This window comes from Pyxicephalus adspersus, chromosome 2, assembly GCF_032062135.1.
Source record: "Pyxicephalus adspersus chromosome 2, UCB_Pads_2.0, whole genome shotgun sequence".
NCBI lineage: Eukaryota > Metazoa > Chordata > Amphibia > Anura > Pyxicephalidae > Pyxicephalus > Pyxicephalus adspersus.
Genome location: NC_092859.1, coordinates 73,274,097 through 73,298,081, shown reverse-complemented (window position 1 = coordinate 73,298,081; position 23,985 = coordinate 73,274,097). Strand labels below are relative to the sequence as shown.

The 23,985-nt window shown below is 39.7% G+C and overlaps 1 protein-coding gene across 2 annotated transcripts in view; it reads right to left on the bottom strand.

Moving 5' to 3' along the window:
- Positions 1-2,561: 2,561 nt before the first annotated feature.
- Positions 2,562-23,985, bottom strand: part of SIMC1 (SUMO interacting motifs containing 1) — a 23,015-nt gene continuing 1,591 nt past the window's right edge. Inside the window, exons 2-10 of one of the 2 annotated variants that reach the window (XM_072400991.1) lie at positions 22,427-23,044; positions 22,043-22,272; positions 21,589-21,658; positions 20,910-21,046; positions 20,471-20,563; positions 19,952-20,080; positions 11,175-11,337; positions 9,718-9,796; positions 2,562-6,292 (exon numbers count right to left, since the gene is read on the bottom strand). In XM_072400991.1, coding sequence (XP_072257092.1) covers positions 6,078-6,292; positions 9,718-9,796; positions 11,175-11,337; positions 19,952-20,080; positions 20,471-20,563; positions 20,910-21,046; positions 21,589-21,658; positions 22,043-22,272; positions 22,427-23,044 — 1,734 coding nt within the window. In that variant the 3' untranslated portion in view covers positions 2,562-6,077. Of the gene's footprint in view, positions 6,293-9,717; positions 9,797-11,174; positions 11,338-12,132; positions 13,409-19,951; positions 20,081-20,470; positions 20,564-20,909; positions 21,047-21,588; positions 21,659-22,042; positions 22,273-22,426; positions 23,045-23,985 lie in introns of those variants that run through there. The other variant, XM_072400992.1, reaches the window with a different exon arrangement.

Below are 23,985 nucleotides of genomic sequence, written 5' to 3'. Positions count from 1 at the left end.
GTGCCCAGATCACTGTACTCCCTGACCTGGCCACATCTACCTTTTACAGAAGAGGAGATTGGTTCGCCCTCTTTTGGATCGCATAAAGGAGTGTAACGCAACACATGAATTGGGTCACCTGTTTCACCTACTAGTGCACAAAGGTCCCATGACCAACTACCGGATCTTTTCCGTTTTTTGAATACAGAGGCGATGGAGGTCCCCGACTGGGGGACACCTCCAAGTGGCATTCTGTTTTTTCAGAAACTCCCACTCTCTTTCTTGAGCCGTCGCTCCACCGGCACTGGCTGAGTATGCTATTTAACCTATTCTTTATATAATAACTTTTGCCCTTCCCTGCTGCCATTTGACATTCTATTCACTGTGTTTCCATAAGGGTGGGCTGGGGTTCGACTCCACCCCCCTGCTACTGCGTTTCACACCCCCAAGTAGGATAGTCCTTACATTTTTGTTGGGGACAAGTGGTAGATCCACCCCTTTAGTTTGGAGTCCTGCACTCCCCCTGTATCCCTTTCCTATTGTCCATTTTTAGTACTTCATGACCCCCCCCCCCCCCCCCCCCCCCACAACTCAGTGCTGCTGTTTTTACAGTCTTGTTATATAGTGAGAAATGCCTGTCATCACGGTGATATCACAGCCTAATATCCCTGAAAAAAAGATCTGCTATACTAAGAGATTTACACAGGTTGAAAGCGAGCGCCATATTTCTTCAGGAAACTCACTTCCGTTCCGATAAAATTCCTAAGCTAACTGATCGCAATTTTCAATGGGCCTTTCATAGTTCCACACCAGAGGAGTAAGTCTTTTAATATCAAAAAGGATCCCATGTCAGTACACGGATCAGTGCTGTGAATTTGAAGGCAGACTTCTTTTTGTCAAGGGCTCTAAAATCTCCAGGCCTGTAACATTCGCCACGCTATATGCCCCTAATACGAATCAGCTGCCCTTTATTCAAAGAGCACTTAGTAAATTATCTGAGTTCTCGGAGGAAGTGCTGATTTTGGAGAGGGGGAGGGTTTTAATGTCTCCCTGGATAAACCCTCAGGCACATCCAGTAGTAGGAGCAATTCCCCCCTGACGAAACAGCTCCGTAGACTACTCCATGAATACCAACTATGCGATATCTGGTGCATACATCATCCGTCCACTCATGATTTCACGTAATATTCTACGGTCCACCGGGTTTACTCCCGAATTGACATGTTGCTGGTTCGCCATACTGACTTATCTCATTACGAGAACTCCCGAATACACAAAATTACATTGTCGCACCATGCGCCCATTGAATTAGATCTGAATTTATTAGACTCCCCAGGTGGAGATAGATTTTGGCGTCTCAACGAGAGTTTATTGGCTGACCCTATAGTGCATGGAGATTTACCTTCGCAACTGACACTGTATTTCTTGGAGAACCACTCCCAACTCTCACACAATCACGGTAGCACATAAACCATTTATCAGAGGAGTCCTTAATAAACATAGTGCCCGTCTCAAATATGAAAGAGATGGGCAATTAATGAAACTACTCCAGATGATTCATGATCTTGAGTCGGTTCAAAAGCGTGATGCATCAGGAGAAACCCTATTGCAGTTACAAGCTAGAGAACAATTGCGAACTTTATGCTGCGATAGATCCAAGGCTATCTTGAACAAGTGCCGTAAATCATTTTTTGAGTTTGGCAATAAATGCAGCTGGAATCTGGCTAATGCTCTGCGTAAACAGAGAGCCAGAATGCACATACCCAAAATTGAATAATACATCCCCACAATGCGGGGTATTTAAAGATATTTAAGGCCCATTTCTTTACTAAAAATAGATGTAAAACTATACGCTAAAATCTTAGCTTGGAGGCTGACCCAACTCCTGCCTACTGATTTAATACACACAGACCCAACCGAGAGGGGAACATCATTTATTGGGCCCAGACCAATAAATGCCAACTCATGCTCCTATCAACTGATGCAGAAAAGGCATTTGACAGGGTGAACTGGTGTTTTATAGAACAGACCCTGAGACATATTGGCCCGGGGGATGTGATGTTATCACATATACTAGCGCTATATTCAATCCCGTTGGCCAGAGTAAAGAATTTTGTCAGACTCATTCCTGATCTCTAACGGCACAAGACAAGGGTGTCCCTGATATCTGTGCTCACATTGGAACCTCTCCACCGTATTTTTAGACAAAACCCGAATATACATGGCATTCATATTGCTGGGTCTACTTACAAGGCACTTGCTTTTGCGGACAATCTCTTGTTTTACGTCATATCGCCGATTACCTCTTTGCCTAATCTTATGAAGGAGTTACGATTTTTTGGTACCATGTCACACTTTAAAAACAACTACCAAAAATCAGAAGCCTTTAATGTCTCCATTCCCCAGGACATATGTCGAACTCTTAGGGAGTCCTTCTCATTCTGATGGGCTTCGGAATCAATTCTTTACTTAGGATGAGAATTTGCAAGGACTTATATAGACTTTATGCTCTTACCTTTTTCCTATTACTAAATATTTTTAAACAGGAGCTCTTGCAATGGCATTTAAAGGTGCTGTCTTGGTTTGGTAGGTGTAATGCCATTAAAATTACACTCCTGCCAAAATTGCTTTATCTACTGCAAGCGTTACCGATCAAGATTCCCTCACTGTTTTAATATTTAAGCACCAGGGAGTAGGGATGCCAGACCCTTCTCTATACTATACTGCAATACACCTGTGTAGAATAGTGGAGTGGCTCAGACATGTCGAGATGAAACAAGATGTGACATCTTCCGGGTGATGCGATTGGCGTGATGGATTCTGAGGGTGTGGCTGGGCGGGAAATTTTAAAATGGTTTTACAGTAAAATACAGTACAAGACACATGAATGTACAAATACACATTTTATTGCACCAAACATCATTGCCCAATACTCTGATTTACATTTTGCTCACTATTAGCCCTGACCTTGATCTGACCTTTTGTTGAACTCCTGGGTAATAAAATAAGTATTTATTATATTTTGGCTAAAAAGTCCTATAATGGTTTTGTTTGTATACCCTATGCTGAAGAATTTTTCCCAACCAAACGTGTTTCATCACTAACAATGGTCTGTCTATATCTCCATGTTTGACCACCCTCTAAAGCAGTGTAGAGGTGGTTACTAATCTAAATAGTCACTCATATAAACATACCTTTATGCATATTCCTTTTCATATTTCTTTACAATCATGACCAAAAAAATTTGGTTTATGTCAGAAAATGCACTACTTCTACCAGGAAATTGTTGCAATTACAAATGCTTGGTATTGTCATGTTTAATTCTTTTGTTGGCACTGGAAGAACACAAAAAAGAGATAACAAGACATTCCACACAAAACGTCAGAAATGTCCTGGACTAAATTAATGGCACCTTATCAGAATTGTACTAAATAATTTTATTTCATTCATGTGAAGCGCCTTGAATTTGTAATTCAACTTATCTGTAGCAATTAACCGGTGCTGGCATTACAGAAATTTCCTCCCTTAACCAATTAAAATAGAGAAATGTTGGCAAACTTGTTTTTAGTTGTTTGTGTGTAACACACTGAGCATGGAGAAAAGAAAGAAGAGCAAATAATTCTCTGAGGATTTGAGAACCCAAATATAGAAAAGCATGGACAATCCCAAGTCTACAAATCCATCTCCAGAAATCCTAATGTTTCTGTGTCCACTGTGCACAATATTGTAAAGATTTTACAGCCCATGGCACTGTAGCTAATTTCTCTGGATGTGGATGAAAGAGAAAGATTGATGATATGTTACGAGGAAGAATTGTTCGAATGGTGGATAAAGAACCTCAAATCAGGTACAGGGTACAATAGGGTCAGCTCGTACTGTCAGTCACCATCTGAATGAAAAGGGACGCTATGGCAGGAGACCCTGGAGGACCCCACTGCTGACACAGAAACTTAAACAAGCCAGATTGGAGTTTGCTAAAACTCGCCTGTAGAACCCACAATCCTTCTGGGAGAATGTCCTCTGGCCAGATGAGACAAAAACACAGCATTTCGATAATGTTCATCATTCGACTGTTTACAGAAAACAAAATGGAGCCTTTAAACAAAAGAACACGGTCCCTACTGTCAAACATGAAGAAGGCTCGCTGCAGCTCACAGCAGGTCAATGACCCAAAGCACCGGAGAGTTCTGAAGTAGCCAGCAATGAGTCCAGAGCTGAATCCTATAGAGCACCGGTGGGGAGATCTAATAACAGCAGTTGGTAGAAGGAACCCTTCAAATCTGAGCATGTGGAAAAGGAAGACAGATCCAAAATTCCAGTAGAGAGATGTAAAAGACGAAGTGGTGCATTTTCTAGCAGAAAGAATGCAAGAGCAATTTTTCCCCATCAGGCTAAGGTGCACTAGAACGCAAGGAGATAATTCCCTGGTGTGTCATGCCACATGCATTAAAAATAACATTTTTTTTTACATACACATCTCCTTTAAAGTGGACTTGTTACCCAATTTTTACCTTATATAAGGGTAGCTAACCGCTCTAAACAATAGGAACATTTTTTAATAGTTTTCCTTTTTTTTTTTTCGGGAAGACCCCTATCCTTCAGTCTATATTGCCACAAGGAAAACCACAGCCTCCTAGGTTACATACATCTAATATACTAGGAGGCTATAGTCTGCTCCTTTGCATGCCCAATTTCAGGGCTTTTCTTGGATGTAGAATGTCAGAGTGGCACTTTTTCTTTTTTAAATTTAGAGGAAGATGCATCACCCAATCTGGCACCCGGTGTTCAGTCGATTACAGCACAGGACCTACTGGACTCAGTTTGCAGAGGGATCTCCAACTTCACATGTGAACAGTAAGTGTTATTCAAAAAAAAAAAAAAAAATTAGTGTATATATTTTTTTAGTACCAAAAGGTCCACTTTACCTACAGTAACCTCACCCAGTTAGTCATTTAAAGCTTATTTCAAGCATAAGGGGAAAGATCTTTTACAAGAACAGTGACGTTCTGAATTGAATTTAGCTGCTTAAATCTCATTTTACGTTTCTGTTGTCATTGTCGGTTGTTTTCATAAAGGATAACCACTGCCTCAAACAGAATAGACCAGATTTGTCTGCAAAGTGATAGCTATATTTGTTTTAGTAGCAGTTTGAGAACTAAAGCTTAGAACTAGAATGTCTACATTTCAGAACCTTATTCACCAAACACATTTCTACCTTTACAGCTGTGCAATCCTACAGCAGTTTTGTTTTATAAAATATTGTGAGCAACTTCCTCAGAATAAAATGATGCTGAGGCAATCGTTAGGTATACACTAGAATTGTTTTCCCTAATGTTATCAATGACTATTATGACTAATTTTATTTAATTGTTGGGATGAATTTTAAGGAATAAATGTACCATACTATTTTCTTGTTTTATATGTGATCTGCATTACAACAGTTTTCATCCTATCAGTTGTGTCACCGAAGGTGGGTTCAGTCAAATATGATAAACACAAAAAACCAACATGTGTCACCCAATCAATTATTGATTGACATTCAACTCAAAATGAAAACATAACTGATTCAACAGAAATATTGCAGTGCATAGCCAGTTTTACATTAAAAGAAAAATATCTGGGTATGAGATTATAACACACCAATTCATTACAGATACAGAATTTAAAAAAAAATACAAAATTAAAAACATTAAAATACAACTTATCAAAAATAAATGGCACATAAATATTCTATAAAATTAGAATATAAAACACCTGGTATCTAAACAATAGCTAATATTTTGGTTCAGGAACCAAGGGTCAGCGTGTTTAAACAGTCCAAAAGTCTATTCTGCAGCTTCTTCAGGAGGTCAGCAATTTGGTTGTTTTTGCATCATGTATTTAAAACTCATTCATGTAGTTTAATAAAAAAAAAAAAGGGGTTTACCAAGCTAACACACATTCTGTAAAGGGACAAAACAGTTATTTACATGGATAAAGTGCTAAGAATTTGTGCAGTATCTAGCCAAGCACAAAGCATCTAAAATTGTACCTATACAATAGTCCGGTCAGACAGCAAGAAGAAACCAAACCTTCTAGCTTCAGATTGTGAATGAAATCTATCTTTTAGCAGCTGTTAAAAGCAAAGACTGCAGCATGTAAAACCGGTTCTGAAAGTCAACTGGAACATCTGGTCCAAGTGCAGTCCGTTTCCAGAAGAGTGACAGATACTTATTTACATCTGCTTCCGTGACCTCATCATAGACTGGTAATTGTACATGTGGCTTCCGCACAATTTCATCAGCACGCTCTGTAATTGGAGTTCGCAAATGCTCTGGAAAAGGAAATTTGCAATTTGCATATTAGCACATCTCTGTACAATAAGAAGTAGCTGTTAAATAAGAGGTCAGCTGCTCCCTGGGCCAAACCCTCCACAGACTTGCAGTGTTACATTTTCCATTCGCGTGTGGGTAGCTGTTAAATGTTTATTGACCGCAGCTTTGGCACAAGTGGGATTTTTTTTTTTTTATCCATATCACCAAAAAGGATACTCATTGGTACAAGGTGTAAAAATCGTAGACCAGACCACAAAGACTGTGTGGGTCAGTTCAGCAAACATCCTACAGTATAATTCTTTATTCCTATTGTGTAATGTTATTTCATTTATCTACTTTGTACACATTAATTCTGCAAAATAAATAAAATAATAGAGAAGAACAAAGTGGCAGCCACCTACTCAACCAATAACCTGGTGTCTACCCTTTAACCCCCCTAGCCATATTCCCAAGTGTGACTCTGGGTGGATTTTACCTGCAAAAAGCTGTAATCCCAAGTCACACTCGGGGTCGCTAAAACAACAAAAACTCACTTACCTTGTTCCTTGGCATCCTGCTCATCCGTCCAGGTCCTTGGGGGTCGCCTTTTCCCAATGACATCGCTTCGTGCAGGAGGCACGACGGGAAATACAAATAATTTTGTATTGGATTCAATACAAAGTAACTGTATTTAAAGTCCAATACAAAGAAATCTTATATTATATTAATCTTAAAATATATATATTTTTTTTTTTTTTTTTAAACACACACACGCTACTGTACAGGTTTCACTTTTTTTTTTAACAGATTTTTTTTAATTTAAAGTTTATGATTAAATTTATGAAATATTAGACATATTTCAGTGAATTATGCCTAAGAATTATAGGCCTACAATGTAAAATAAATTTCAATGCAAAACAATGTAATGCTTTTGGCATGAAGATACAGACAGAATTAGAACACCCGAGGGGGTTAAACAAACTCAACAAGCGAGTCTGGGAAACGGCCTTAAAGTGTTGTTGTTCTATTGTTGCCAGTGAGTCAATCAAAAGCAGACAGTGCTGGGGAGGCTGTTATGCATGGAAGGAGGATGTTGGGGGCCCCACAGTTAAGGCTAGGGACCGGGAGAAAATTATTACGCTGCATGATAAGGGATGTTGGAAACCTTTACATTTAAATTTTTTTCTAAATCTATTTTCATAAATAATATCCCAAATTGTAATGAGCCAACTTAAAAGCACTATCAGGACAATCACATTTTACTGTTTTGGGTTATTTTGCAAATGTTAATGTTTTGTGTTGCGTTTCCTGAGCTAAACCACTAGAGCAATGGGCTGAGATCTACTATTTACTTAGCCATCTCTACTGCTAGTTGTGAGAACCAAAATGAAAGTAGCTGCAAATGAAAGTGGACAAATGCAGCTCACTTTCATGTGCATTTACATCACCTTTAAAACTATGGAATCAGAATTCAAAAAAATGAAAAAAATCGATAGCACACTTAATCATAGGTTTTTGTTAATTTTTATACAGGTTACCAGATGTCTAGAGAGATTTCTATCTATCCATCTGTCTTCAGACAAATTGTTGGGAATAAATTATAATAGAACCCCATTTGTATTTCCCCTTCTCTCCTTTCCAATAACTGGCTATTCACAAAATGCAAGGTGTCCTGTGATTGTTGCCCCTCCATTCCATGAGCAAGGAATGAGAGCCACAAGCAGCTGGAGTGTTTAGTAGCACTATACTGTGGATATTTACATTACTGTACATTTGAGAAGGTATTTGTTATATGATTATGTAATAATGGTTTGATTTTTATTTATTGCAGTTAGTTGGTACACAGGTGATTGTCACCTGAGACAAATGGCTGTGCATGTGCAAAGTGGTTCCCTTAACATCATTCATCAATGCATCCTGGCATCTTGATGAACACTGCCGTGATATTTTGCAGATTTTAAGTGGTGTCACACATTCTTTGTAGAACAGCACTGTGGGTACTGCACTCTGTTTATCTGTCACTGGAAACAATAATGAAAGGTTGTTTTCAGCTGTAAGCTAACATCTATATAGAGCTTAACACCTGCAATAAATAAATGAAGGTGGTGTTGTCCTTAGCATCTCCAACCATCATACGATTGAACAGAACTACATGAACCAGTTACCACCGATATGGATTGGACATGAGGGAACCTGGCAATGTTTAGGATTTACAAATGGCCTCTTATAGTATTTAAGTGGACCCAAGAAGAATTAAACTATTCCTAACCTTGAATTCTAAAATAATGTGTACCTGGTTGGTGATTCATTATTTTTATTAATTTTCTGAATTACTTAACCAGAATGTGTGAGTATATCACAGACCTTTATGAGGAAAAAAACACAATTTGTAAAGAAAAAGCCCACATACACAGGTCCTCATCGAGTTTAGTTCTATTAAAAGGGGAAGATGAAAACAAATCCCATAAGATTTACTTACACTTTTGTTACACCTATTCCATAGTTTTCCCCTGAGGCTTTTTCCCCAGGCCTTCTGCACTCACGCCTCATACGTTTACCTCTCATCAAAGGCGGCTTTTCTAAACTGATGACAGTGGGACACAAGCAGCCTCATCGTCGTCTACTTAAGAGTATTCAGCATTGATGATGAATACATCAGTCCAGCCCTCATCAGCCAACATGTGTTGTGGATGGAACATTGCTGCCCCACCACCATCTGCTAACATTTATGGCTGCAACTGAAGGGGAAACCTGAGCCTCCTGGGATACTTGCGTTAAATATTGCAGAAGACTGGACTACTCATAAATCATGAGACGCTTCGCTATATTGAAAAAAAAAAAAAAAACCCACATGCACGAGTGCCCAAAAGAGGGAAAGCCCATGCAGCACAGGACTCATTGGGCCCAGTTTATGGACAGATTAAAAGGCAAGTAAAAAGGCTGCTATACACCATGGCTGGCATAAGAAAAACACCCCATAAGATGTGATGGTGGCAGAATAATATTGTAGAAATGCTAAAAAGTTAAGGTGCAAGTAAATCCTGCTTGTAGAAAGCATTTGTCCCTGAAATACTCAGCTCAGAATCCAGCTATACCTCCTTATGATGCTTATATTGTTTCCTGGGTGTGCTGTAGTTAAATACACTCAGAGGTCCCTTTAGTAACCAACATACACATAATGAGAATATTCAGTACTTTTTGGTTAGCCAAAAACCCATTCAAATGTGTATAAATGCTGCATGTGACTGGCCAATTATTTAATAGGCCAGGACATTGTTATAATGAAAGTAGTAACATACATGGCAGTTCGCTACAATTCAGCCAATGTAAAACTAGAATAGAGGAGACATGCAATCACAGGGGAGAGCCACATTTTGACAGCAGGGTTATCTAGGTGTCTTTAAAATAATGTCTGAAATAAAGAACAATTGAATGCTGAATGTACCTGCTGTAATCCTCTGCAGGCTAAGAAACAGGAGACAGATGTGTTGCATTATTTCATCCCATCGCTGCCACTCTGGTCCCTAAGGAAATTAAACAAGTCTCGATACTGAAGAAATTTAAACTTTTTAGAATTACTGAAATTGCTGTGGAAAAATCATCATTTGAAAAATAATATTATACTTTAATTCAGGCTCCTAGCCCACTACCAGGCAAGCAAATGTCTACTGCTATTATGTAACCATCTTAAAAAAAAAACCTGGAAAATGGCAAAATTCATGTTAAGGGCTCATGTTAACAATAGGTTCTACACTATAGCAAAAAAGGGTTAACACAGGAGTGTGCCTGGCGGATTGTCAGCACTAAGAAATTAGCTCTTACCATAAGAAATTAAGTCATCCTGAGAACTCTCCCAATCTTTTCTCACTGCTCTATCTGTGCCACACTTCAGTGTATCAACCCAGAGGTCAACAATAGCAGACTTGGGCCAAATGGCAAGGATGGCATTGACTTCACAACATAGAGGTCGCACCTGACAGCATTATTCAAAAGAACAAGGTATGATAGGACCAGCTTTATAACAGGAGGCCCTCAGTTAATCCCTCTGATATAGACGCTCATATCATCTCCTATTTCTGCCAATGACAAGCCTTCTACAGCTTAGCCCCCTCTTATAGATAAGGTTAGTTAGGTTAATTGACTTCTCCCAAACAAAAAAAAAAAAAGACTGGTAATGACATATGACTACTGGTATGGTAGGGGCATTAGATTGTGAGCCCCTTTTAGGGCCCATTGGTGACATGACTATGGACCTTACGAAGTGCTGCTTAATATGTTGGTGCTATATACATAAAAGTTCATAATTTCCAATAGGCCCTTGGATCATCCAGTACCTAGACCAGGCATAGGCAAACTACAGCCCTATGGGGGCGTTTCGCGGCTCTGGTTGCTGCTACGCCGAGCAGGGTCAGTAGAAGGACCCCGTCGGAGGTGGGGCGGGGGGGTAGGGGGCTAGACTGTCAAAACAATAAAAGTCACTGGGAAGAAATCTTGTGCCAGATGATATATATATACACACACACACACACACACACACACACACACACACACATATATATATATATATATATATATAGCGCTCAGAACACAGAACAAATCATTGAAATCAGGGTAAAAATAGTTTCTCATTTTCTGCTGAGAGAATATAAAGTGAGATTTTTGTGAGAGGTTTGGTTTCCACCATAAATAAGCACCAATATAAAAGTACTGGGGAAGGAGACCTTTTATGCCTCTGAAATTTTGTACACTTTTAAATGTTTATAAAATAACAGATAAACAAATCTACCTACTTTTAATAAATATTTACACGTTGCTTGGGAATTCTTTGTTATGGTCAAATACTTCTATGCAGCAATACTTGAGTACTCACATCACTAGTACAACCAAGGAATTCACACTTACCTGGTTCTCCAGTAGGAATGTGGAGTTGCCAAGGAAGTGCAGTATTTTGAGCAATGAAAGAGGTAGGTATGCTGGAGGCACAAGCTCACAACTTGAAACGAAAATCAGCTCTAAAACCTTTGCCCGTAGAAGGTGGTTTTCTGTGCTACTAAGGAACAGCTCCCTAAAAAGAAAAAAAAAAATCAACAAGTGTCAAAACCTTGAAATCATATGCCATATTACTAAAGGTTTATGTACATTGATGTGCCTTGTCAGCGGTTTGTCCAATGACTAGAGCACAGAGGTTTGCAAAAATGTGATCAGTTTAATACGAATTAAAATTATTAATTGCATTTTATTCCATACTAGTGCATTAGTGGATATGGAACAAAGTTTGTACAACGCTATGGAGCCCAATCATACACTAGGTATTCTCACAAGCCCGTCGCTATTTCTGATTTCCCTCACTAAATGTTAACGCCTTCGTAAGTGAATTTACCAAGCTGGATAATCTGCATGCACAATTAAAGCAAAGCAACTGGTTGAGCTTTAATGTAAACCCCACCAGCAGCATCTAACTTTAATATACTCCCCCATTGCAAAAATCAACCTTCTTGGCCAATAAGATGCAGAAACTGTGCTCCACCCATCTGCCTCTTGCCCCATCATCTGAAGAACCTAGGTCAAATGTGTCACATTTTGGAAAGTGATGCATTTTCTTGAAATTTTTGAACACTTTAAAATGGCTGATCTGATTCAAGGACTTTTAATGAATTGGTTAACATGGGCCCACAGATTAAAAAATAGTAGAATAATAGCAAAAGCTCAAGAGTCATTTAACACCTTATTTATAAAGGCTTGAAGACCAAGCTATTTATACCTTAAATGCTGAAAATTTATGGAGCAAATTGCTGGAGCAAAGCAGTCAGTTTACGATGGATTTTTTTTTTATTATTTGTTACTTGTTACAATTTAATCTAGTCTTTTGTTTTTGGAAATCCAGTGATAACCCATTATCACTTAACATTCAAATGGTTAATAGACTGGAATGCGACCTTGCAAAGGATTTTCTCACAGTCAAAACACAATTTTCATGTTTTGTATGTAATCAATTATAATGAGGATTATGGCCATGACATTAAATGTTTTATGATAAGGCTGGTATGAGTTTCAGGCTTTAGCTGAAAAATTTAGAATCTAAGTGTTTAATATTAAACGTTTAGTTCATACGAGGGGGTGCTGAGAAGTTCCTGGCTTTGCCCAGAAAGAAGAGAGCCAGAGTTTTGAAATAACACATTTATTCAACATATTGCACCCTGAGACGGATGCACTTGGTACAGCGTAGTTGCAGCTTTTCTAGACCGTTTAAATAAAAGTCCTTTTTCTTGGTCCGCAAACCAGCTCTCAACAGCACCTTTGACGTCAGAAATGTCCTCAAAATGTTGCCCCTTCAGGTGTTTCTTCAAATTTGGGAACAGATAATAGTTCGAAGGGGCCAGGGCCAGGTGAGTAGGGGGGATGGTGGACCAACTGGAAACCCAGGGAGTTCTATTTGGCAGCCACAATGTTGGACATGTGCGCAGGTGCATTGTCCTGCAAAAAAAAAAAATGATCCCTTTGGTCCACTTTCTACGATGTTTCGTCTTAATTGCCTCCTTCAGCTGGTCCAGGAGGTTAGCATATTACTGTCTGGTGATACTAAAGCCCTGAGGTAGTTGGTCCACCAACAGAACACAGTCTTTGGCCCAGAAAACGGACACCATGACTTTTTGGCAGATTTCTGGGTTTGGAACTTTTTCGGCCCTGGGGACCTGGTGTGGTGCCATTCCATTGACTGTTTCTTGGTTTCAGGATCATAGATGTGGAGCCAGGTTTCATCCTCAGTCACTAACCTAGCCAAAAAGTCCTGTGCAGCTTCAAAATCGTTCCTTCTTCTGATCAGTGTTCAAAACATTTCGGCACCCACTTCGCTGAAAGCTTGCGCATGTATGTCTAGGATAGTGGTGATAAACCCAACACGCTCCCGTTAGATGTCAAGTATCTGGGCTATCTTTTATTCACTGGTCCTCAATAATCAGCTCATGGACAGCATCACAGGTTGCCGGGTCAGTTGAGGTTTGGGGGCGCCCACTGCAGGGCTCATCTTCAACACCTAGTATTGAAACGAGATATCCAGGTTTTGACAGTGCTGTAGGAAGGACACTTCTCCCCCAGCGTTTGACTTTGCAGTGTTAAATTTCTTTTGCCGACTTTCCCTGGAGAAACAAAAATTTCATGAGGGCCCGTAACTCCAACGACGTGAAACGTGTGCCTCTGCCATCACAGATTTTCACTAAGAGAAAAACAGCTTTAAGAATTGCAAAGAACTGATATTTGAACAGTTACATACTAAGATATTAGGCTGTCACATGGCTCCACACTCATTTTCTATTTCATCTGAAAGGGGGCAAAGCCAGGAACTTCTTAGCACCCCCTCATATATTGTGGACCTGTAGAAATGTTCAAAGTTGGTCCCCCTTTCTTAAATAAGTTTATATATACTTCTGGCTTTTTTTTTTCCCCATAATAAATCTGTTGCTGTTAAATAAGGGCAACTGTGCAGCAGATACTGAAGAGCAAAGGCCTTAATGTGATCTTGTCACTGAAAAGCTTGTTTTTTTTTAAACTTTATTTATAACCACAGAAAGACATTCACAAACATAGCAATTCAGTTACAGAAACAGAACAATAGTATAAAGCCTTGACCAAGATAATGTTTATAGGGTCAATGGAAACAAATGTTCGGCTGGGTGCCTGTATTAATTATATATCTAGGCAAAAGTCAAGAAGTCGTCATCATTTCAAACTGTTTTTTTTTTTGTATTCAGAACAGTAACAATATCAATAATAACATTAACATGGTAATCCTCTCCTAATCCGGGGGGGTAGCTAATTTACATAAAGAAAAAAACATCTCAGGGTCTCTCCAATGCTCCAGTTACTGCAAATCCCCGGGGATATAGTAGGATGATCAGTATAACATGACTTCTAGGGGAATGTTAGGTTGTGCCATGTGGAATATCGATGGCAATACAGCAATTGATCTAGTTCTGATTGGTCTAGAGCATGTTTCATATAATCGTACCATGTGTCAAAAAATTTTGTCACAGTCTTATCATCGAACTCCTCCGCCTCCAGAGATTCCCTATGGTATAGTGTACGCATAGAAGATTCTTTAAGACCCAGTGTAGGTGGGTCATCTTGGATCCATTGTAGCATGATGGCTCTGCGTGCTGCCAACAGGCACAGCGATATCCATTGCCCAAGTCCAGTTTTTACAACACCTTCGTCGGAATCCTAACATCCAAACAAACAAATTAAAGGTTCCATGGGTATTTTTATCTTGGTCACTCTGCAAATATAATCTACTACATCCAACCACAGTTGTTGTATCCGAACACAATCCTATAAACTGTTCTACTGTTCTGGATGCTGGATTCAGGGGGCAATGTTGGGGCGAACCACTTTGTAGGCTCTATGTAAAATCTTAAATTGTGTTTCTCTCCAGACCTCATTAGGGGTTGTCTTGCGTACCGTGAGGTATCCCTGTATACGCTGTCTGTAAGATCTGGAATGTCAAAGTCTTTTTGCCACCCACATGCCCTTTTTTTTTGGATACTGATGTAAAGTACAGCATTTGTAACCTGGGACAGAGGGATGAGATAGATGGTGGTGCTAGAGCCAGGAGGTTGTCAAATTTGTTGTAAGCTGCTACCCTGGCTTGATCTAGAGATATTGCAGAACTTCAGAAACTGCAGGCAGTAGATAGGATGTGCTGCGTGGTGGGGTATCGAGTATTGTTGTCGTAATACACTCCATGTGATTGGTTTTGAGAATCTGTTGTGGAAAAATGTCCCAGCTGTGTTTAAGCCATGTTCTGCCAGATTTGGTAGCTTTTGTATTTGAGCCCCTGAGGGAACTGTGGGTTGCCTCTGATTTGGAGGTATTAAGAGAAGTAGCATGGTAATTCCAGTTTACGCCTAATTTCCCTCCAGGTTAAGTACAGTGTCCTGGATTAGTATGTTATGGCTCAGATGCAGGGGTAGCTGGCTTATCTTGGTATGTAGCAATGCTGTGAGATGCCAGGGATGCACCAGTGCCTGTTCTAAATGAGTATTGGAGTAATGACTCCCCATTCTAGTACAGGCAGATATAATTTGGATATGGATATTCTTGGTCCTTTGCCCGACCATATAAATCCTGTAAACAACTTGTTTGTGTTTTGAATATCCACATGATTCAGTAGAATTGGAACGGTTTGGAGTGGGTAGAGAAGGCGTGGAAACAAAACCATTTTGATCAGATGGCAGCGTCCCATCAATGATAGTGGTAAGTTCTCCCAATGTTGCAATACTCTTTGTATAAGAGGCTTGTAATTCAGGCTGTAACAAGGACGTTGGTAACGTGCCAATTTTAATGTCAAGGTAGGTGAGGTGTTCTCGGACTACCGCGAAAGGGAAGGAGGCCGTCCCAACTCCTGTGTCTAACATCCATCAGGGAGAGAATTTCACTCTTTGAAATATTAATTTGCAGGGCTGCCACTTACCCAAACAGTGCGAGAATATTTTGGATATTAGAAATATCTTCCTCAGGGTTCGATGTAAACAATAACATGTCGTCTGCGAACGGCGCAGCCCTGAGTTCTGTATTGTGCATTTGAATGCCATGTAGGGAGTCAGTTGATTCCATGTACGTCAATAAAGGTTCAATTGCTAGGTTGAAGAGTAGAGGTGACAGGGTGCGGCCCTGCTTCGTTCCTCGTCCTAAAATGTATTGTACCTGATATGAACCCGGTGTGTTGATTATCGCCAGGGGGTCCACGTATATGGCTGCCAGAAGGTTAAAGTATGGTCCTTGTATTCCCACTTTGTCCAGAATCTTGAACAGCCAGGGGATGTGCACACTGTTGAAAGCCTTTTCAGCATCAATGCTTAGTTTCGCCACTTGGGATGTTCCAGAACCGTCACGACCCTCCGTATGTTTGTCACTGCCGATCTGCCTCTGACAAAGCCCACTTGCATTGGAGATATTAGACCAGGTAGATGTTTTGCTAGCCTATCCGCCAGAATTTTGGACAACAATTTTGCATCTAGGTTGATCAGTGATATCGGGCGATAAGACACCGGGTATATAGGGTCTTTTCCTGGTTTGGGTAGGAACCTAATATAAGATTCTCTTCCTTTCATCATCTCCCTATATAAATTTCCCAAATCATCAACAGTATCATCCTTAATCAGCTTGTAATATTCTGCCGACAGTCCATCAGGGCCTGAGGCTTTCCCATTGAGTAGGGTGGAGATAGTGCCTCTTGTTCCAATATTTCGGCATTCAGGTCCTCTCTCAAGCTGGGCATCTGTACTGTCTCAAAACAATTAGCTTCCTCCAGTGGGGTTAACACTTGCTTTTGATAAGAGGCTTTTATACAATTGCTCCAGTATCCTGTTGATATCTTTGGGTTCTGTCCCCAGCTCCCCCTGGGAATCAAACATCGATGGGATATAGGCTTGTGTATGCTGCGGACAAACCAGTTTAGCCAAAGTTTCCCCGACTTATTACTAAATTTGTGTAGCCATAAGTCGAAGGTACTTATTTTGGAACAGCTCTTGTTGTTCAGACCAAGCATCAAACTTTGCTTTCGCTTGAAGCCAAAGTTGCTTATGAGATGGAGACGGGTTAACAGTGAAAGTATCCTGTGCCTGGCGTAGTTTATGTAGTGCGACTGCATATGCCTTATGTGTTTTTTTTCTTGCGGGTGGCGACACAGGAGATTATTCGCCCTCTCATGTAAACCTTCCCCACTTCCCAGAAAAGCAGCAGATCATTCTTGTGTTCTGAGTTAGTGGCTGTATACGTAGCCCATGCTAAGCTCTGTCAGTGCCCAAATACAATGGGAATCTCCAAAACTACACATTCCCCTTTGGGCTGTGTATCTCCAAGAGATAAGGTAATCAGTAATCAGGGATAGCAGAGAATCCAAACACAGCAAGTAATCGATTCTTGATTGGAAAGCATGAGAATGAGAGAAGAAAGTATTGCCTTTCCTATGGAAACGGTGCCTCCAGCAATCATGCAGATGGGTAGCTAATGTAAAGTCCTGTAGTAAAGTATGTAGTTGATTAAGTGTTGACTGGATTGGATGTGTCGGTGGCAGTGTTCCCGTCAAAACCCTTTGGAAGTTCCTGAACTTCTGTCTTCGCTGGCATACATGACCGTATTAAACTCCCCCTCGACAATTTGGTTAGGGTTGGTATCCTGCATGATCCACCGAGTCACCTCCTGAAAAAAACAGTAGTTGGGGAGTTCAGTGCATATATATTATAGAGTGACCGTTCTTGACCAGGGAACTTTAGTACAAGCTTCAGGATCCTCCCCTTTTGATCACATTCTTTCTGATGACAGCACTTCACATCTCAAATTCTTGTGTAGGAGAGTTAACACTCCTGTTTTTTTGCCCAACGCTGGAGAGCCATAGACCTTACCTACACACATTTTTTTATCCTTGCAAAATCTACTACATGCAGGTGTGTTTCCTGTAGGAGAAAGGTCTGCTCAGATGTTTAAAATGTCCAAGGACCGACATCCTCTTGTTAAGAGACCTTAAACTTTTACGTTCCAAGAAATTATGCGAACCATGGCATCAAACACAGTCTATTAATTTAAAGATCAACCAATTCACTGTATCCATGTTGCAGGTACATTTTCCCAGGAAGTCCAAGTGTACAATCGGTCCAAGACAGGTGTGCAATAAAATCCGATGCTCTGGAGGACTGCCAGGTAGCCTCCAGTTGTGCTTGTGACAAGAGGTGATGGAGATGAAGAGGTAACCTTGAGAAATTGTGAAGAATGAGACATCCAAAATCCAAATCCAGACAGCAATGATCGGGTATTCCATTAGAGGATTTAACAAATTGAAACCAACAAAGTGCTATAGTCAAGGGACTTCATTTTTTCCTCATGAACGTCTTAAGTACAGAAACCATCATGTGGGGGTCCACACCCGAAAAGAACGAAAACCATGGAGTAAATCTCACTTCACGCCTTACATTGTAGTTGAGACGTTTGTTTGGGTGTAGCGGTGTCACTTATCTGTGTTTCATTTTATTCTTTCCTTGTGTTGATTTTACCTGATTTCAAAGGTGTTTTTGCATTCTCGTCAGACCTACGCACTGAATCCGTTGAGGTCGTCGAATTAGGTGACCCCGGCAACTTTTGGGTAGGAACTGGTTCTAGTGCTGGCTCTTGCATCGGTTCTGGTGAGCCAATCACCCATGAAGTTTTCAGCTTCCTGAGGATCAGTAAAGACATGGCGTGTGCCTTGGTAATTGACAACATGTCATACGGCCAGATAAGCTGGGCAGAACCGTATTTGTTTGTGATGAAGTGCAGAGCATACTTTTTGAAACAATTTGCGCTTCCATAATACCTCTGCTGAGTAATCCGCAAAAAGCAAAAGACTTGGGCCTTCTAGTGGCAGATCTCTATGTGATCTGCAGGATTGGAGTATGGTGGTTTGATCTGTGTAGTCCCAGTAAGTTACTATAACAGGTCTGGGATTGTTACGGTATTTTCTTGGCGGGCCTAAGCGATCGGTTCGCTCCACCGGACATGTTCTGTTAAGTCCTAGTTGTGACAGAATGGTAGTAGAACAGTTTTCGGATATTTGCCCTGGGGTAGGTTTTTCAGGGATTCCAATTATACGCAAGTTATTCCTTCTATTGTTTTCTAGTTCATCTATTTTGTCATATAGACTATCAATATTTTCCCATAGATACTATGGTGCCCCGAGCCTGTAAAAGATCATCCTCTGCAGTGCTCAGGCGCTGTGAGTGGTCTCCTATTTCTTGTCTTAATGATAAAATCCCCTTACCTATGGACGTATCAATAGCTTCAAGTAGCGTGGGTTTCAGGAGAATGACCACCACGTCTGCAATCAGTGTGTGATCTGGGACTGGTTGGCTCATTCTGTCAGTGTGAGCAGGCAGGGTCCTCTGTGTCAGCATGTGACCAGTGTCTGCCATCTTTGAGAGCATGGCGCGGCTCTGCTCCTGTGAAGAGAGGTGATGAGGAGCTGTCTGTTCACGTTTTCCCCAAGGAATCCGGAGGAGAAGGCAGGAGTGTGGGCATCCGATCCAGTGATGTGCGGCGTGAAGTGGGCTCGCAACGGCTTAACTTCAGTCGGGTGGACGGGAGCCTCTTCTCCTAGCTTCTGTTCCATGAGGGGCCGGAACCGGAAGTCGTCGAAAAGCTTGTTGTAAACACAGATTCTCCTTAAATCTTCGCTTTCAAGAAAAGCTCTGTGTTCCTCTGATATCCAGCAATTGCAACATAATCATATAGAATGTTTCCCTGCTGAAAATGGTTTCTCCTGACAACTCCCAGATGACTAAAGTACACAACAGTGATATAAGGGGCAATGGATAAAACCACATCAGCCATCAGTGACACAATACACCTGTAATTGTCAAAGTAGTAACACCTAGAGGTCTTAAAGAAAGTGAAGATTTGAGTCTCTGACCACTGGAAAAGCAACTATACAACTTCAGCAAAAAAACCTTATTATGACAGCCTGAACATCCAGGCATACTTTCTAATTATACAAATGAGAAGAAACGGATTACTTTCATTTGCCAAATTTTCTATAATAACACTCTTAAATGTTGCTGTATTACTGCTGACGTTCTCTTTTTACTTTCATTAAGGTCTGAAACCTACAGCTAAGGAACTGAAATGGTACTTAAAAAAATAAACATGCAAAATACCTTTGCTGCTTTGTTTTTAAGACAATCACATAAGGAAATAGGAGTTCTGCTATTCTGTTTGAGTTTATCACTGGTAGGTTATCTACCTCCACTGCAATAGACAGCATGCGTTGCAATAGGAACACAATCCTAGGAGAAAAGAAAAAAAAAAGGAATTAGGACAAGATAATGCATTCTACTGAAAAGCTGCATAGTGAAGCATACTTATTCGGTAACATCAGAATATCTGTTAGCTATAATTATTTACCAAATTGTCACTTATAGTTATTGTGCTGCTTGAACAAATTAGGAGCATTATTAAAAAAGGTGTATGATGGCCACCCCCCCCCCCAATAAAAAAAAAAAACGTTACTACATGGAAACTGTCCATGAGTGAGATTTACTTTTTGATTTTTTTTTACTTTATAACTTTTCTCCTTTAAATACATTTTTACCATGAGAAGGGTTGTTTATTTTCAAGATCTAGGGAACTCCTTCTTCCCATTTATTCTATAGAATACATCTAAGAACACATCTTACCTTTGTTCACACTCCATGTGTACATTCAAATCCCTATTACCATCAACTTCACAGGCATTTTCCACAGCATGTATAAGCCAGTCAATTACATTTCTAGAATACAAAAAGTAATGTTTGTACTTATAGATTACAGAGATGTTGAATTACATGGCTGGGTCTGCATTTTAATATAACAGTAATAAAAATGTGTTAAAATTCAAGAGGTGGGGGTGTTCTATACCTCTAAAGAAAAGGATCCTACAGATAAAAGCTCCATACTGCTCTAGGCACGCTTGTTCAAGATGAATTACACCTTACATAGGGTCAGCATGTCAGTCAACAAGCCCAATCCACCAGCTCCCAGTATAAATAAAATGCCCTGTTAAAAGTTATGGCTTAATTTATTTGCTAACTCATTGTTCTGGGGTTTAGTACAAGCCTCCTTCTATTAGAAACTTACTTTATATTGGCCTGGTTACAAGACAGCATTGTTTTACATAGGCTTTTCTGAAAGTTTCGTCGTAGCATGTGAATATTAAAATCATCATCCAGAGTCTGTACTACATACTGAAGGAAAAGGTGGCAAGTGTGGTTTTCCTTTAAAATAAAAATGAGAAAGCCACATTAAACAGAACAGAATTTTAGGTGAAATCATTTCTGCTTACAATGGATCAATAGCTTGGCAATTTTGTTTCCCCTGTCAACCACAAATAGAAAAAAAAAATGGCACCACAATATTTTATTGAGCGCCTCTTTACTGCTAAAAAAAACCTGCATACTATATATATGTCATGAAGTGTACCTGTACACTTTTTGAACCCTTTAACAAGTAGTTTAATTTAGGATTTGTTAAATCCCAAGTATGAGCAGGTTTATCTTTGAGCTAAAGAGCCTCAGGAACTCTTAAACATTCTACATTTTTAAACTTATGTTTGGGTAAAATCCAACATGACAGCTGATTGCAATGGAGGTACATAATGTTACAATATACATTGCAATCACCTAGATTCACTATTCTTAATATAACTTGTAAGCCTGGTCTCAAACTTTCACATTAGGCAGAGGTTTCCGTCTATATATATATATATATATATATATATATATATATAAAACAGATAAACAAATCCAACTCTATATACCTTTCTTTCCATCACCTCCGATAGCAGATTCCAGTTCCAGGCAACTGAATGCACAGTAGCAGGATGCAGCCTAAAACAAAGTTTAGTCAGAGTGGTTATAAAACATTACTTGTAGCCAGTGCAGATGCTAAATATCTCCCAGCATCTGATGGAAAACCATATTTACATTTACTAATCATTTAAAGTCATCTCACTACAGATCCTGGGCACTAGCTGAAGTTATTCTAAATGCAAAATCTACACCCCATATAGAGAAAAAAACCCAGACACCAACACTCAACACTAAAGGATGAGGAAATGTGGCACAAGGTTACAAGCTGAAATAAAACCTAACATTTTTGTAATAAATGCATTTTTAGGGTTTTCAAGTGTGTTAGAATAAAATTCAATAATACATTACTTCACTTGTTTTGTACTTTTAAAGAAACAGGACAATAGATTTTGCTCTACTTACTTTTGCACTTTCATTAAGATCATGTAGGCTTCATGCCTAATCGCTTGTTCCTCTGGACCCACACCCAGAAGTATGGACTGAATGACATGCATGACAATATCCTTAGGTGGGTAATGCTTAGCAGTTACAAATTCCGATAGGAAGTGAAGTGTGCCCTGGTGAATGTTTTCTTCCCTTGTGTTGTTCACAATACTCATACGACTTAAAGGAATTGGCCTTCGTGGTTCATTCTGTAATAAGATTGACATGACAACAGAGTAAAAGCTGTAAAATAGAGAATGTGATTAAATAAGAGGCACCTTTGTCAGTCATTCAGACCAAAATACTAGACTGTACAGCATCTGTGTGGTCAAACCACGTCTTGAAACATTAAGCTGCGATTACCTTTTCTGGTTTTTCCAGTCTGTGAAAGTAGTGACTGACTGGGGGTTTCTTGAAATATCGCAATTTATAAAATAAAGCAGTGTTAATAGGAGATGGATGGGCAGGATATTCTTCTGCTATAGGCACAGAGGATATGGAACCAGCATCTGACGGAGTCTGACAGCTGACACTTGAAAACCTGGCTGCACAGTCCGAGCTGCTTTCACCACTAGCAGGGGTCAGTAAAGGAGACCATCCTCTTAAATTTAAAGTGGTATCAGGGAGTTCTATTAGGTTTGCTTGATATGGAAGGCACGGAGCTTGATCTGTAAGGCAGTTATCTTTTGTTAAAGTAGAAACATCTTTTCCAATTACACCATTTTCTTTTGAGGTGGTGTCACTGTCCGTTCCCCAGCTGCAATTGCTAGTCCCCTCATTTTCTGAGATCACTCCAGAAGAGCTGTTAGATGGAGAGTACACATCCTCGCTACGATCAGAGTTTGAAAGTCCATCCGTGGAGAGTGACGAGCGAGGACTCATTCCTAGAACATCCTCATTAGCAGTGAGATCTATGACACTGCTCTCCAGCTCTGACAGATTCCTCTGTGCATAGTGGTTGCTTGTCAAATCAATAATACCCTGCAAAAGTCAATTCACTGCATTAATGATCAATTATACTCCACAATTAAAACATTTTATATTAACTATATGCTACGGATTATGAATGCCTGCACAAGCATTTGAGAATACCTGAAAAAGCTTTTTTGTTACTGTTCCCAAGTGCATAGTAGTAAACTCTAACCCCCTATTTACCACTGATGTGAATGGGTTCATGTCAGAAAGGCTGACCTTGCAGTTGGAGCATCCAAAAATAAGCCAGATCTAAATCTTCTATTTATATAGCGCTGACTTTTACACAGCGTTTTACAAAGTTCATTGCCATGTCACTAGCTGTCCCCCAAAAGAGGTCACAATCTAATGTCTCTGCCATAGTCAAATGTCATTACCACAGTCTAATGTCAATTTCGTGAGGAAGCCAAGTTTTTGAAAATCCTTTAGTTACAATGCAGACAAGTAAAATTCCTAAGGTCTAATCCACTGCTTAAGGTTACAGAAGGGAGTTCTGTGGATCTGCCACCTTCTTACAGACCCCTCATTACCCAAGGAAAGAAATTCTTCATGATATTAAAACCAAATTCTGTATAACCATTTTGGGTGAAAAACTTTCACCAAATAATCACGTAATTAACTTTTTGCTTCAGAATATCCTCTTCCTTTAAATACATCCAGAACATCATAATCACACAAAATTGTTTGTTAGTAACATACAATGCGTCCATATGTGCACCATGAAATACTGAAGGGTAGTTTCATATATTTCTGCTGTACTTGTGCAATTACCTGTCATTGGGAAAAGGGTAAATAGCAAAGCATGTTACAATAAAACACACAATCCAACCTCAATTTTTTGGCCAATTCCCTCATTTTACAGTGAGGCTTCCTGCCTAAAAAAGTACCCATCATAAATAAATATATATATATATATATATATATATATATATATATATATATATATATAT